This window comes from Oncorhynchus mykiss, chromosome 13, assembly GCF_057628025.1.
Source record: "Oncorhynchus mykiss isolate SJ-2025 chromosome 13, ASM5762802v1, whole genome shotgun sequence".
Taxonomy (NCBI): Eukaryota; Metazoa; Chordata; class Actinopteri; order Salmoniformes; family Salmonidae; genus Oncorhynchus; species Oncorhynchus mykiss.
In genome coordinates, this window is record NC_143034.1 from 36,598,056 (window position 1) to 36,611,203 (window position 13,148).

At 42.7% G+C, this 13,148-nt stretch overlaps 1 protein-coding gene across 5 annotated transcripts in view; it reads left to right on the forward strand.

The window, feature by feature from the left end:
- LOC110487375 (uncharacterized) overlaps positions 1-12,113 on the forward strand; it is a 49,289-nt gene extending 37,176 nt beyond the window's left edge. For 3 of the 5 annotated variants that reach the window (XM_090196091.1, XM_036942367.2, XM_090196093.1), the window contains exon 2: positions 10,552-12,113. In XM_090196091.1, coding sequence (XP_090052217.1) covers positions 10,552-11,669 — 1,118 coding nt within the window. In that variant the 3' untranslated portion in view covers positions 11,670-12,113. The remainder of the gene's footprint in view (positions 1-10,551) is intronic. The other 2 variants (XM_090196090.1, XM_090196089.1) reach the window with 2 other exon arrangements.
- The last annotated feature ends 1,035 nt before the right edge of the window (positions 12,114-13,148 follow it).

A 13,148-nucleotide genomic window follows, 5' to 3' on the forward strand; every position in this document is an offset into this window, starting at 1 on the left:
AGCGGGCTAGCTAGCTTGCTAAATGTATTAAGTCAGAGCAAACGCAGCTAGCTAATACTGCCGGGTACCAGTGCTGTTGTAGGCCTAGATAAGCATGTTTGTGCAGCGGTATCTTATCAGAGAGGAGTAAGAGAAGGATGAAGATGTTGGCTAGCTAGCAGGCTACATGAAGTAAGAAAACCACATGTAATGTAACATCTAATTAGGGTCAACTTGAAACAATGACCAACACTTTGGTCTTCTTTGTCTTCTTCTCTGAGGTTTGTCAGACTACACTCATCAGGTGTATTGCTCCCACCTTACTGTACGGGGTTGTAAAAAATAACCAAAACGCAAAAATAAATTAGATTAACAAATCATACTAATTAGGTAAAATAAAAAATAAACACTAACCAAATTCACTCCACTACCCTGAATTTCAAACAAAAATTGTACTATTCAGATCCCTACACAGGTTCAGGAACCTGGGGGGGACTTCTTCATTCAGTACTCCCTGTAACATTTTGTCTGAAGTCCTGGAGATCCAGAAATCTATTTGCCACCTTCACAATGATGTCTAGCTTCTTAGATGTTTTATTAGTTTATTATTGTTAGTGTTCAAATACTGGAGAGTTGAGACCAAATCACGGACGCTGGACAGAGTGGATTTCAGTTGTAACAAGACAGTTTTAATGAGTCAGAGATATCTTGTCCCGCAGTTTTACGTGCACGGACCTAGTTCACATAACTCGGCAAGGAGCCAGGTGAAAAAGAGGCCTATACAATGGTTACATTCATTTTTATACATAGAATAAAGTAGGTGAAGTCTTGTCGTTTCGGTCTTCTTGACTGGTCGGAGGGTTGGAGGCGGGCCTTGCTCTAGCCAGAGCAGAAGCCCCATTGGTGCACAGCAGAGCCTTATCCTGAGCATCCGACCAATAGAGGGGGTCAGTCTTGTGGCTGGGTGTATGTGTTCTTACAACGGAATGTCTTTGTTTATATGAGCTATGTGTATGAATACTTATATAACAAATCCCTCTCTTCACGTCTATTAGACGTGAAAACTATAGCAGAAAGGTGGCGGTTGCAATCGTGGGTATACATAAGGTGGTGCTCCTAACCTTGCCTGGTTTGCATGGTGGGTCTGTAGGTGTAGTGCTACGTTTGGGACGGGAGTGATTGGAGGGAGTGATATCAGGAAAGGAGTTAGGGACATGTGTAGGGGTTGGTATATGTGATGTGGCAGGGTGAAATAGTTGTTCAATTAACCATGTGAAAGTCCTAGGGTTACTCCAAATATCAGTAGGAATATCACAAATAAGGGACCAGATATCCCCAGCCTCACCCAGAGAGGGAGAAATTTCCCTCTAACTGGGCGAGGTTCCCTTCTCAGGGGAGGCGGAGTTTGATGCCGCATCACCTGAGGAAGGAGTGTCTTCATTTGGAATCGAATTTAGGCCGCTCAAATCAGCTCTGACTTCAGTCAGTGTTCTAGAAGGAATTGGGGCTGGGGTGCAATGTGTAAGGCGGTGCCAAGGTGTGCCTGATTTACCTTTGACCTGGACTGAGTGTGAAGTAACCTCCTTCACTTCGTACGGTCCAGTCCACCTGGGTTCCAGCCACTTTCTCTTGTGGACTGTAACCCTCACCCTGTCACCAACCTTTACCTTCAGTAGTGGCGTGTCCCCCGGCAGCTCCCCCTCCTGGACCTTGTGAACCTGGGTAGAGAGTGCTGCAGAGAGAACCGTCAGTTTTTTCACATAATTAGACATTACAATTTGTTGTACATCAAGGGCGGGCATATGACCTCCCTCCCTTGGTGGACCATGCATGACTCTACCAGTCATTATCCCATGAGGCACATACTTTAGCTATCTTAGCTTTTGCTTTTGGTTTGACGTTCCACCAGATTTTGTGATTGGGGCCTGTACACAGATCCAAATCTGTGGGTTATGCCAAATCTTTCTTCCACCTGTCTCAGGTGTTTGTTAAATGTAAGCCATTTGTCAAATTTGATTTGTCTTGGGATGCCATACCTGGGTATTAGTTTGGTTTGTAGCCACTCAAAGACTGACCTAGCATCCTCCCCTTTTGTTAGTATTGCCTCTACCCATTTGGAGAACCTATCTACTATGACTAGGAGATAGAGTTTGCCTTTAGCTAAATTTTCGGGGCCCATGTCGGTGTAGTCTATACTAATATCCTGAAAACATGCATTAGGTATTACGTATGAGCCCATTGGTGTTTGACATGGTTTCTTTGGGTTGTGTCTGTCACAACCATTGCATTCGTCACAAAATAAATCATTGTCATAAAATAAGTCAGTCATATTTTTTATGTGAGGGTGCCACCAGATGTGCGAGGCCTTTTTGGAGGGTCTTTAGTTTGCCTTCGTGTGTGGGGCCATGTGTTTCTCATAAAAGTTCTGGGTCCATCAGTGTGGCCTGCTTCATGGGCATGGGCTGAGTCTGTATAGATATTCAGTCTTTCCTTTTCCTCTGATGAGGACCTGCGTCAATCCGATGATTTCAGCTAATTTGGCCGATGCTGATTGAAGGGTGACATGTGAACCGTCTGGGAGTTGCTGTTTCCTTCTTCTGCCGTGGGTGGTGGGCATTTTTATGGCCAGGGGATGGTGTTCCCAGTCATTCCCTGGAACTGCGGTTGGTTGTATGCGGGTTGCTGATGCATGGGTGTGGGTCCTGGTTGCTGATGTTCGTACTGTTGAGGTCTATTTCCACCCCTTTCCTTCCCATATGGACCTCTCGTAGAGTTCCACTGGCGTTGTTGTGGTGTGAGTGGGTATGGACACTCTCGTGAGTAGTGCCCTGGTGTTCTACAGTTGAAACAAACCCCTCCTCTTGGATGGCCTGGTATCCATTGCGGCTGGTATGCAAATTGTGGTTGCGGGGGATACCAAGGCCCCGGGTTGGCTGGTTGAGGACCGGCCTGCTGTTGAATCATCTGGGAGATAGTCTGGGCCACTATTTGAGAGATGTCTGTTTTGGTGCCTGTCTCCTTCGTTTCTTCCGCCACCATCTGTTTCTTAGGTTTTTCTCCTTGTTGTGCTTCCTTCAATTGGAGTTTCAGGAGTTGTACCTGGAGGGACTGCACCTGGCTCTCAGCACCCCCTCTTTCCTTGTTGTGCTGGGTCACATGGTGGTGCACATGAGTGTTGAATTGGGTCAGAGGAAGTGCAATCAACCCTACCGTTCCTCTGAGTTTGGTTTTAACATCTCCGGGACACCCGTTGACCACCATTTCCTTCCACATGCTGAGTGTGGTATCAGTGTGATCGAATGGTTCTTCGTGGACCGATCTCCATGTGGTCTTAGCCCTGTCCAGGTATGCTGCAGGTTGCTCACCTGGGTTGATTGTAAAGGAGGATAAGGTGGCATGGTTTCTTTCTGTAGGGTATGCTCTCCGTAGAACTTCCCATAATCTGGTACGGAAGTGGTCTATGGGCAGTGTTGGGGCCCGCCATCCAAGGTCAGCTGCTGTCATGAGGGCCTCCATGGTTCCGTGGTTGGTGGCTCTTGCTAGAAGTGCTTTCATGTCTCCTAGGCAGAGTTGCAGGCCTGACGTAAGTGTCTGCAGTTGAAGTAGCCACGCTGAAGCTCCTCCATGTAGGCTAGGCATCTGTCCCATCAGTGTTGTTAAATCAGTCATTTTCCAGGGCTGGTACTCCACAGTGTGTGCATCACCTGGTGTCGGTCGCAGGGGGTACTGTCCTGCCATCTCCTGCTCTCGCTCTCTTCTATCAGCAATTCTGGAGGACCGACGGAGTGTTTCGGACCCCATTGATTCGGTAACTTTGGTTACTGTTCCTCTCATTATGCCTTCCACACGGTAGGCTCCCTCTCTGTTGTCATCTTGGTTAGCTATTAGCTCCCTGAGTTCCTTAGCTCGAGCTATTGATGATTTCAGCAGCTCCTGCATCTTAGTCACGTTTGGAGCTCCCATCGGAGCTGGGGTGAGCACCATGTCAATTTCTTCTTCATTTTCGATATCCATGTTCTGATGACAGTCCTCCCTATCCGTCTGATAGAAGTGGTTTGAATCTAATCTTGTTTGTAGGTGTCCTCTGGTTTCAGAGGTGAGAGAGTTCACAGAGGAGCATTGCGGCCTCCGTTCCTGGGGGAGGTCTCCTGCTCCTGGAATCCCAGTTTCGAACTGTTCACATACATACATATGGCCAGCCGTTATCCCCAGGGTAATTTCCCCTTTTAACTCCCCTTGGTCTATTCTCAGAACTGGAGCCTGTATTGTGGGAGGTGCCCTGGGCAGGAATGGGTTGTGTGACGGGCTCCGGTGATTTTGTCCCTTTGAGTATGGCTGGGGCTGAACTGCCTCCATTGTCAATTGTGGATATAGTGAGGGAGAAACGGCAACAGGGGGAGCCGTGGGCAAGTTCTCAGGCGGAGCTTTAACATCCCCCGACGCCACAATAGCCACGCACATCATGTCTGGTGTGTTTTTGGGTAGGACCCTCCTACTCTCCTGTATGGCCCATGTACCTATCTTGAGCTCCCCCTCCGCTCTCTCTCTCTCTCTTGTACCTACTTTTTTGAACCTGTGTATCTTGTTTCTCTCCGCCTCACTCGCTTTTGCATGCTCTACTGCGTCCTCTAATTCTGTCTGCATATCTTGGAGTTTCCCCCCTGTAGGTGGTCCTCCGCTAAAATAACCTGCTTGTGTCCATCTTATCCGTAATCCTTTCCACACTTTCTCCACTTTCCCATACTGTTCTTTACCTCCCGCTCTATCAATCATACTCTGATCTAAATATTCATTGAATTTTAGTTTGGGCGTGGTAGCTGCAGACATTTTATCTAGTTCGTCTGATAATGTGTATAATGCGTTATTTAGGTATATTCAATCCTTACTATGTGGTGTTTATTTCTATCGTTGTATGCTTAGATATACTGCTGTACTGGCAATGGCTTATCTCTTCTACCCCCACCCTCGCATACAAAGGGGGTTATCAGTATGTGACACCCGCCACGTGTCTGTTTCTCCGGTATTTTATTTGAATTTGTTCAGCGATTCGTTTAGGTATTTTCTAAAAATGATTCTGCGATTTCCTTTTGGAACAATATATCAGTGAATATATGCGGTTCTATAACAATTTTCAGAGTAATTCTAGCTCTTTAGGAAATATAGATAGAATTTCTAGACAACTAAGAGTTGTTCAGTGAATTATTTAAATACTTTCTAGAAACAATTCAGTAAGTTCCTTTATGAACTTATATCAGTAAATTCCAGCGATTCTATAGCAATTGTCAGAATAATTTTAAACTTTAGGCAATATCAACAGGAATGAAAAAAACGAAAATCAGTATTCCAGCCCGGCTGCTGTCAATCAAAGTTGCACGGCCATTCGATACCAAGGTGGCTTTGTCTACCAGCACGTGTGCCTAATAGCCCAGTTACGTATCCCAACCTACTCCGCGACAAACGTTTCTTTCAATTTAATTTCCCCCATCTCCAAATCAAGGAATGTCAACTCTGGTTCATATTATGTTTATTGTTTGATGTGCAATAGCCACATCATTCCCGATCTCTGTCTTGTGGAAGGCCAAACTTACATATCCTATATCTATTCGACTACACCTCTAACATAACCAATTAAACAGTTTACAACTTATTCAATAGGATCTTTTACATGCAGATTCAGTCGATCTATTAATTAACTAAATCTCTAAACACAACCAATTAAACAGTTTAGAACTTATTCAATAGGAACTTTTACATGCATACTACACTTCTAATAATAGGCCAATTGATAAAAAATAAAAATACAAATAAAAAATAAAAACGAGCAAAACAAGATCTCCCCGATCAATGTCTTAGGTTCTTATGTAAAAATTTGGGCACCGATTCAAACTCACGCCCAGTACTTTCTGATCAAAATTTGGTTTAGGCTATAATACAATATGCAGATTTCGATATAACGGGCTCTGCTCACCTGATATAGAGCGCTCCGATCAGATTTCCTGAGGCAAGATGAATGGCTGGGGAAGTCACTCTTCCGTCTGATTTTTTTAGCCGTGATCAGTCTCGTCCTCTCACACTAACTTATAATAGATCGAATTCAAGAATAACCAAACTCTGCTACCAATTTTGTGTGTTCAAATACTGGAGAGTTGAGACCAAATCACGGACGCTGGACAGAGTGGATTTCAGTTGTAACAAAAGACAGTTTTAATGAGTCAGAGATATCTTGTCCCGCAGTTTTACGTGCACGGACCTAGTTAACATAACTTGGCAAGGAGCCAGGTGAAAAAGAGGCCTATACAATGGTTACATTCATTTTTATACATAGAATAAAGTAGGTGGAGTCTTGTCGTTTCGGTCTTCTTGACTGGTCGGAGGGTTGGAGGCGGGCCTTGCTCTAGCCAGAGCAGAAGCCCCATTGGTGCACAGCAGAGCCTTATCCTGAGCATCCGACCAATAGAGGGGGTCAGTCTTGTGGCTGGGTGTATGTGTTCTTACAACGGAATGTCTTTGTTTATATGAGCTATGTGTATGAATACTTATATAACATTATTAATGCAATTTATCACTGCGGCAGTGAGGGCAATGCAAACACAATTTTGGAAACTGCTAGTTTTGGACAAAGGTTACTAATAATTTATTAATGCAATTTATCACTTGCTCTATAAACACAACAAAGTCCACCTCTTTCACTATTTGTCTGTTGGGATCCTTCTCCTGCATGGCTTCACTGCAGACTGTGGGACATGAACTACCTTCTCCTCTCTACTCCTTTGGCTATTTTCACTGCCTCCACATAGGACACCTGCTGGATGGGCCTGATCATCCTAGCTACTACAACCTCCTTCATCTGTACAGGGCACTGATTCCCATCACAATTACAACATGCTTCATCTGACTGACATATTTATTCCTTCGACAAGCACTTGCCACATGTCCAACCTTTTTTACAATTGTAACACTGCAGCGGCTTCTGTATATCTCACTTACCCAGATTTTACATAAGATGGGAGACCCACTTCACGTGCATCTACCTGAAATGTTTAACCTAAACCACACAAAGCTTTCTCCTTTTGCGCTGTTGCCACACAATCGGCATCATACCACTCCTGGTCACTCGAACCGATTCCACTTTACCCAATTCATCCTTCACCATCTTTGAGACCGTTAGCAGGTCACCCACAAAAACATCCTTGCTGATGATTCTCACTCTGACCCTAAACTGCTGTTCATTACCAACTTTAGCCCTTTTCACTCCACTGTTCTTCACCATCGTCCACTCAGTCTCACCAACTGTACTCACGCCAGGAGAATCCCTCAATGCTTCCTCCATTGCTCCTCCAGTCATCCCCTGGACTCCCTCACTCTGTGCTGTGAAAGATGTGAGTTTGTGTTCTCAAAGTAGCATCTATATTGTTCTCATTCCAGCACATATGTTGTTTCACCAACTTGTTAACCCTTTCGACTGCACTACTTGCTGTCATTTCCCTTCCCGATTTCCCTCTCTTGGATGTCTCCACCATGCTCCTACTCGGTCAGTAATTCCTCCCTGGTTTATTAATTGGTAGTCAGGTCAAACAACAATATATTGAAGGTGCTGCACATTCTATTCCAAATCTAGAATTAGAATCGTCTTTATGTTTCCATGATTTCAACAGTTCACCAGTTAACTAAGCCTATAATGTGGACACCAAGGATGTAGATACCAAGGAACTTGAAGCTCTCAACCTGCTCCACTACAACCCCTTCGATGAGAATGGGGGCGTGCTCAGTGTTTAGTTCCAGGGTCCTTCGCTTAGTGATGCGCTTTGAAGGACTATGGTGTTGGACGCTGAGCTGGTAATCCGTCTGGCCCTGCGGCCTTGTGAATGTTAACCTGTTTAAAGGTCTTACTCACATCGGCTGCGGAGAGGGTGATCACGAAGTCGTCCGAAACAGCTGATGCTCTCATGCATGTTTCAGTGTTACTTACCTCGCCGCGAGCGTAGAAGTTATTTAGCTCGTCTTGTAGGCTTGTGTCACTGGGCAGCTATCGGCTGTGCTTCCCTTTGTAGTCTGTGGCAAGCATGCCACAGCCGATGAGGGTTGGAGCCAATGTTCAAGGGGTATAGCAATCTCCCCAGGGTAGCAGTAATACTTTGAGATTTGTCCACAAAGGGATACCCCTCCCATAGGTGGCTCATTATTGGGATTCATTGCTGATTCCTACCTGTAGCTCACTATGAAGTGTCTAGTGATACAGGTAAAGGGCCCTGTTGGAGATTGCTGGTTGGTAGCTGAGTCGAGGGAACAAACAGAGTTGGACATGACCATGTTATTATCCCACACAGTCTCTGTGGTTCGTATGAACCCCGTTCCTGGGAATTAGATTTCATTAGAAATCGTCCCAGTCTGTTACCACAGAAGGGGTCCGTTTGTCCCATTTCCAGCTAGGTTAAGAGGCGCTTTGTTATTTCCAGAGTCAGTTTATTTTGGTATTGTCCATATGTAGCTTGTTTTTGGTCACAGAATGGCTGAATAAGTGCAACATTTTTCCTGGAGCTAACTATGCAGAGCATAGCGCATGTCGAATGACTCTAGCTTCCCTCCAGGCCTGAGGGCACATGCTCTCTAGTAGGCTTAAATTAAAGATACGGAAAATAGGAGTGGCAATATCGTCTGCTATTATCCTCAGTAAGTTTCCATCAAAATTGTCAGACCCCGGTGGCTTGTCATTGTTGAAAGACAACAATAATTTTTTCACCTCTTCCACACTGACTTTACTGAATTCTAAATTACAATGCTTGTCTTTCATAATTTGGTCAGATATACTTGGAAGTGTAGTGTCAGCGTTTGTTACTGGTATGACATGCCTAAGTTTGCTAATCTTGCCAATGAAAAAATCATAAAAGTAGTGGGCTTTGAATGAGCCATCTGATTCAGTTAATTTTTTCCCAACATTGTATGTAAGGATCTCAAAAGCTTTTTTACTATCATTCTTTGTCATTTATCTTTGTTTCATTGTCTTTGGCTTTTTATTCAGTTTGTCACATGATTTCTCAATTTGCAGGACGTTTGTCAATCGGTTGTACAGCCAGACTTATTTGCCATTCCTTTTGCCTCATCCTTCTCAACCATACAATTTTTCAATTCCTCATCATTCCACTGGGATTGAACAGCTTTTACAGTCATTTTCTTAATGGGTGCATGCTTATCAGTAACTGGAATAAGCAATTTCAGAAATGCGTGCAGTGTCTGGTTATTCCTCATTACACACCAGAGAGCAGCAAATATTCTTTACATCGTCAACATAGGAATCACATGTTTTATTAAATAATTGAGACACACAAATTACTTGAGGGAACCAGAGATCAAGATATCCTAACCATAAGGAAAAAACTCTTCCTCCTCCCGCTGCTGATGGCCTTCGTAAATTCTGACATTATAATCCTGAAGTTTCCAGTAATAGGCTACAACGGCAGTCAGCAACGTTTTCCATTTGTAGTGCAAATTTATCTAACCATTTTTACTGATCTGGTGTCAGTTATGATTTTCATATTCAAATTTTACTGGAACAGTTTAATTTATAATCCTATCTCAAAATCATTGTCTGTGATTAATCTACATTCTATATAAATAGAAATGAAAATTATATATATCTAAATAATGTTTATTTCCATTGCCAACTATGTAAAAATAGCCTACATAAAGCCAACAAATAAAAACATCTAGAAAATATCCAGATAAAAATAAATCACATTGGCTGCGCATGGCCTGTCTACATAGTTGATACACTGTTTCAAGTTCTATCACCTAGGTCTGTCCGAAACGTGATAGCAACATTGTATAAAATATTCTGGGCTCTCAGTTTCCCGCACAAGTGAGTTTTGGACAGACACAGCTGTACCTATTTGTGAAAGGGATAAGAAGTAATCAGGTATTGTTTGACATTTCCACTGGATCAGAGCATTACATTTTTCCCTTTCATGTCGAGTGGTTATCAAGAGTGAGAGCTGGAAATATTTTACTCCAATCAATAGTTCCTCAAAGTATTTATAAGACTTTGTTTACTTGCTGTTTGAGTTGAAGAAAAAATGACTTTGAGAAGCTCGACAAATCATTAGTGGTGGTGCGTAAATGCTATCAGACATCCCCAAATAGCTGCATCACTCTCTGCCCTCTGTTCGCAAAAACACAATTTGGTTGCAGAAACTCCTCCATGCTAATGCAGAAACCGCTAGTTATACCAATACCATAGACCTACTGTAGGACCCATAACTTCACCTAACAACAACATAGACCTACAGAAAGGTGCCTATATTGGAGACCAAAAGTTGTCTGGCACACTGCTTAGGATTTCAACAACTTTAAAATCGTATTTCTTGCGTAAAATCGTTGATTACTACTAATGGGTAAACAAGACAATGACTATTGTTGTTCACTTGACTGTCTTAAGACGAATGTAAAATAATTAACATTCTTTACAGACGTCATTGTTTGTACAACATAATGGCTACGCTGTTGGCATCACCTTTTTATAGTGTATTTTTGCTGTTGTCGGCCTTAAACCACCTGTCCGACTTTTTGCTCACACAGGAGAGAGACGTGACTATCGTGGATCCTCTGGGGGGCCTCAACAACCTCATGATGCTGACGAGGCAGAGAAGAGTCTCTCCACGTCACAACACCAGCAGAGACCCACAGGGAAGAAATCTCATTGCTGCTCTGACTGTGGGAAAGGTTGCAAATCTTCATCAGAACTTAAAATGCACCAGAGAATACACACAGGAGAGAAACCTTATAGCTGTGATCAATGTGGGAGGAGTTTTACTACATCTAGTGGTCTGACAATACACCAGAGGACACACACAGGAGAGAAACCTTATAGCTGTGGTCAATGTGGGAGGAGTTTTACTACATCTAGCGGTCTGACAATACACCAGAGAAAACACACAGGAGAGAAACCTTATATCTGTGATCAATGTGGGAAGAGTTTTGTTCAAGCTAGCCATCTGACTCAACATCAGAGAACACACACAGGAGAGAACCCTTATAGCTGTGAACAATGTGGGAAGACTTTTCCTACATCTAGCCAGCTGACTTCACACCAGAGAACACGCACAGGAGAGAAATCTTATAGCTGTGATCAATGTGGGAGGAGTTTTGTTCAAGCTAGCCATCTGAGTCAACACCAGAGAACACATACAGGAGAGAAGCCTTATATCTGTGATCAATGTGGGAAGAGTTTTGGTCAAGCTAGCCATCTGACTCAACACCAGAGAACACACACAGGAGAGAAGCCTTATATCTGTGATCAATGTGGGAAGAGTTTTGGTCAAGCTAGCCATCTGACTCAACACCAGAGAACACACACAGGAGAGAAACCTTATAGCTGTGATCAATGTGGGAAGACTTTTCCTACATCTAGCCAGCTGACTTCACACCAGAGAACACACACAGGAGAGAAGCCTTATATCTGTGATCAATGTGGGAAGAGTTTTGTTCAAGCTAGCCATCTGACTCAACACCAGAGAACACACACAGGAGAGAAGCCTTATAGCTGTGATCAATGTGGGAAGTGTTTTCTAACATCTAGCCAGATGACTTCACACCAGAGAACACACACAGGAGAGAAACCTCATAGCTGTGATCAATGTGACAAGAGATACTCTGATAAAAGATCTCTGATCAAACATCAGAAAATACATACATGAAGTTGTTTCATGATATCAATGGAATAATGTCACATTGTAGAATGTTTTAACATTGTAGTGGGAGTATTTTAACGAGGTCACAATGTAGAATGTTTTAACATTGTAGTAGGAGTATTTTAATGATGTTCTACCTTATCGTTTGCCCTGTTCAATTGATTGCAGCATGATATGGATATTAGCCTCAGGGGAAAATCCAGGCTCTGAATTGAAATAGTATTATTTAACAAAAAGTGAGTAACAAGAAAAGAGCTGTGTTACACTTACTGCGTTGGTGACCCACTTTAATCAAAATGTAGCACTTCAAAATGTAGCTAGCTGTTTTCTACAAGTTGAAAAAGCTGCTTGTTTAAGAATGACATGTAAGATGATAATTGTTGCAGATGTTTGTGTATATACACACATGAAAGCAGTATAATAAATTGGTCTATAATCAATTTTATTAACAATCTGACATCACTCCAGTATTTCTTGACAAAATTCAAATGCTAATTGTCTTTATTCCACTACTGAAGAAGCATGACTCAAATCACCTACTCATATTTCAAACATTCAGCCTGACAAAATATACATGTTTTATTATTCCATGCCTCACCATTAAGTGAAGTATTACCAATACATATTAAAACTTGTTGGGGCTAGGGGGCAGCATTTTCACTTTAGGATGAAAGGCGTGTCCAGAGTAAACTTCCTCCTACTCTTTCCCAGATGGGAATATATGCATATTATTATTACTGGTGGATATAAAACACTGAAGTTTCTAAAAGTGTTTGAATTATGTCTGTGAGTATAACAGAACTCATATGGCAGACAAAAACCTGAGAAGAAATCCAAACAGGAAGTGAGAACTCAATTTTGAAAACTGCCATTTGATGTCCATCTTAGATATGGATGAGCATGCACTTCCTAGGGCTCCGCAAGATGTCCCCGTCTTTAGATTCTGGTTGTATGATTCTACTTTGAGTGGGTGGTCTGGCAGAAAGCCTTGGTCTCCTTGCGCGCGGTCACGAGAGAGTGTTCTTCCGTTCCAATGCGTTTCTTCAGACAATGAAATTCTCCGGTTGGAACCTTATTGCTGATTAATGTTTAAAACATCCTAAATATGGATTGCATACATCATTTGACTTGTTTCTACGATCTGTAACGGAACCTTTTGAGTTTTTGTCTAGAGGAATTGCTTGTGCTTTTTGAGGATTGAATGCTGGGCTGAACAAGCTAACAACAAGTGGCTAAATGATGGGCTTTATGGAACAAATCAGTCATTCATTGTCGAACTGGGACTCCTGGAATTGCCTTCGGATGAAAATATTCAAAGGTAAGTGAATATTTATAGTGTTTTTTTTTGTAGCTTCTGTTGACGCCAAAATGGCTGCTATTTCTTTGGCTAATTTGGGTTCTGAGCGCAGTTCTCAGATTATTATTTTTCCGTAACAGCGGTTGCATAGAGGATACGTTTATCTTTAATTCTGTAAGTAACATTTG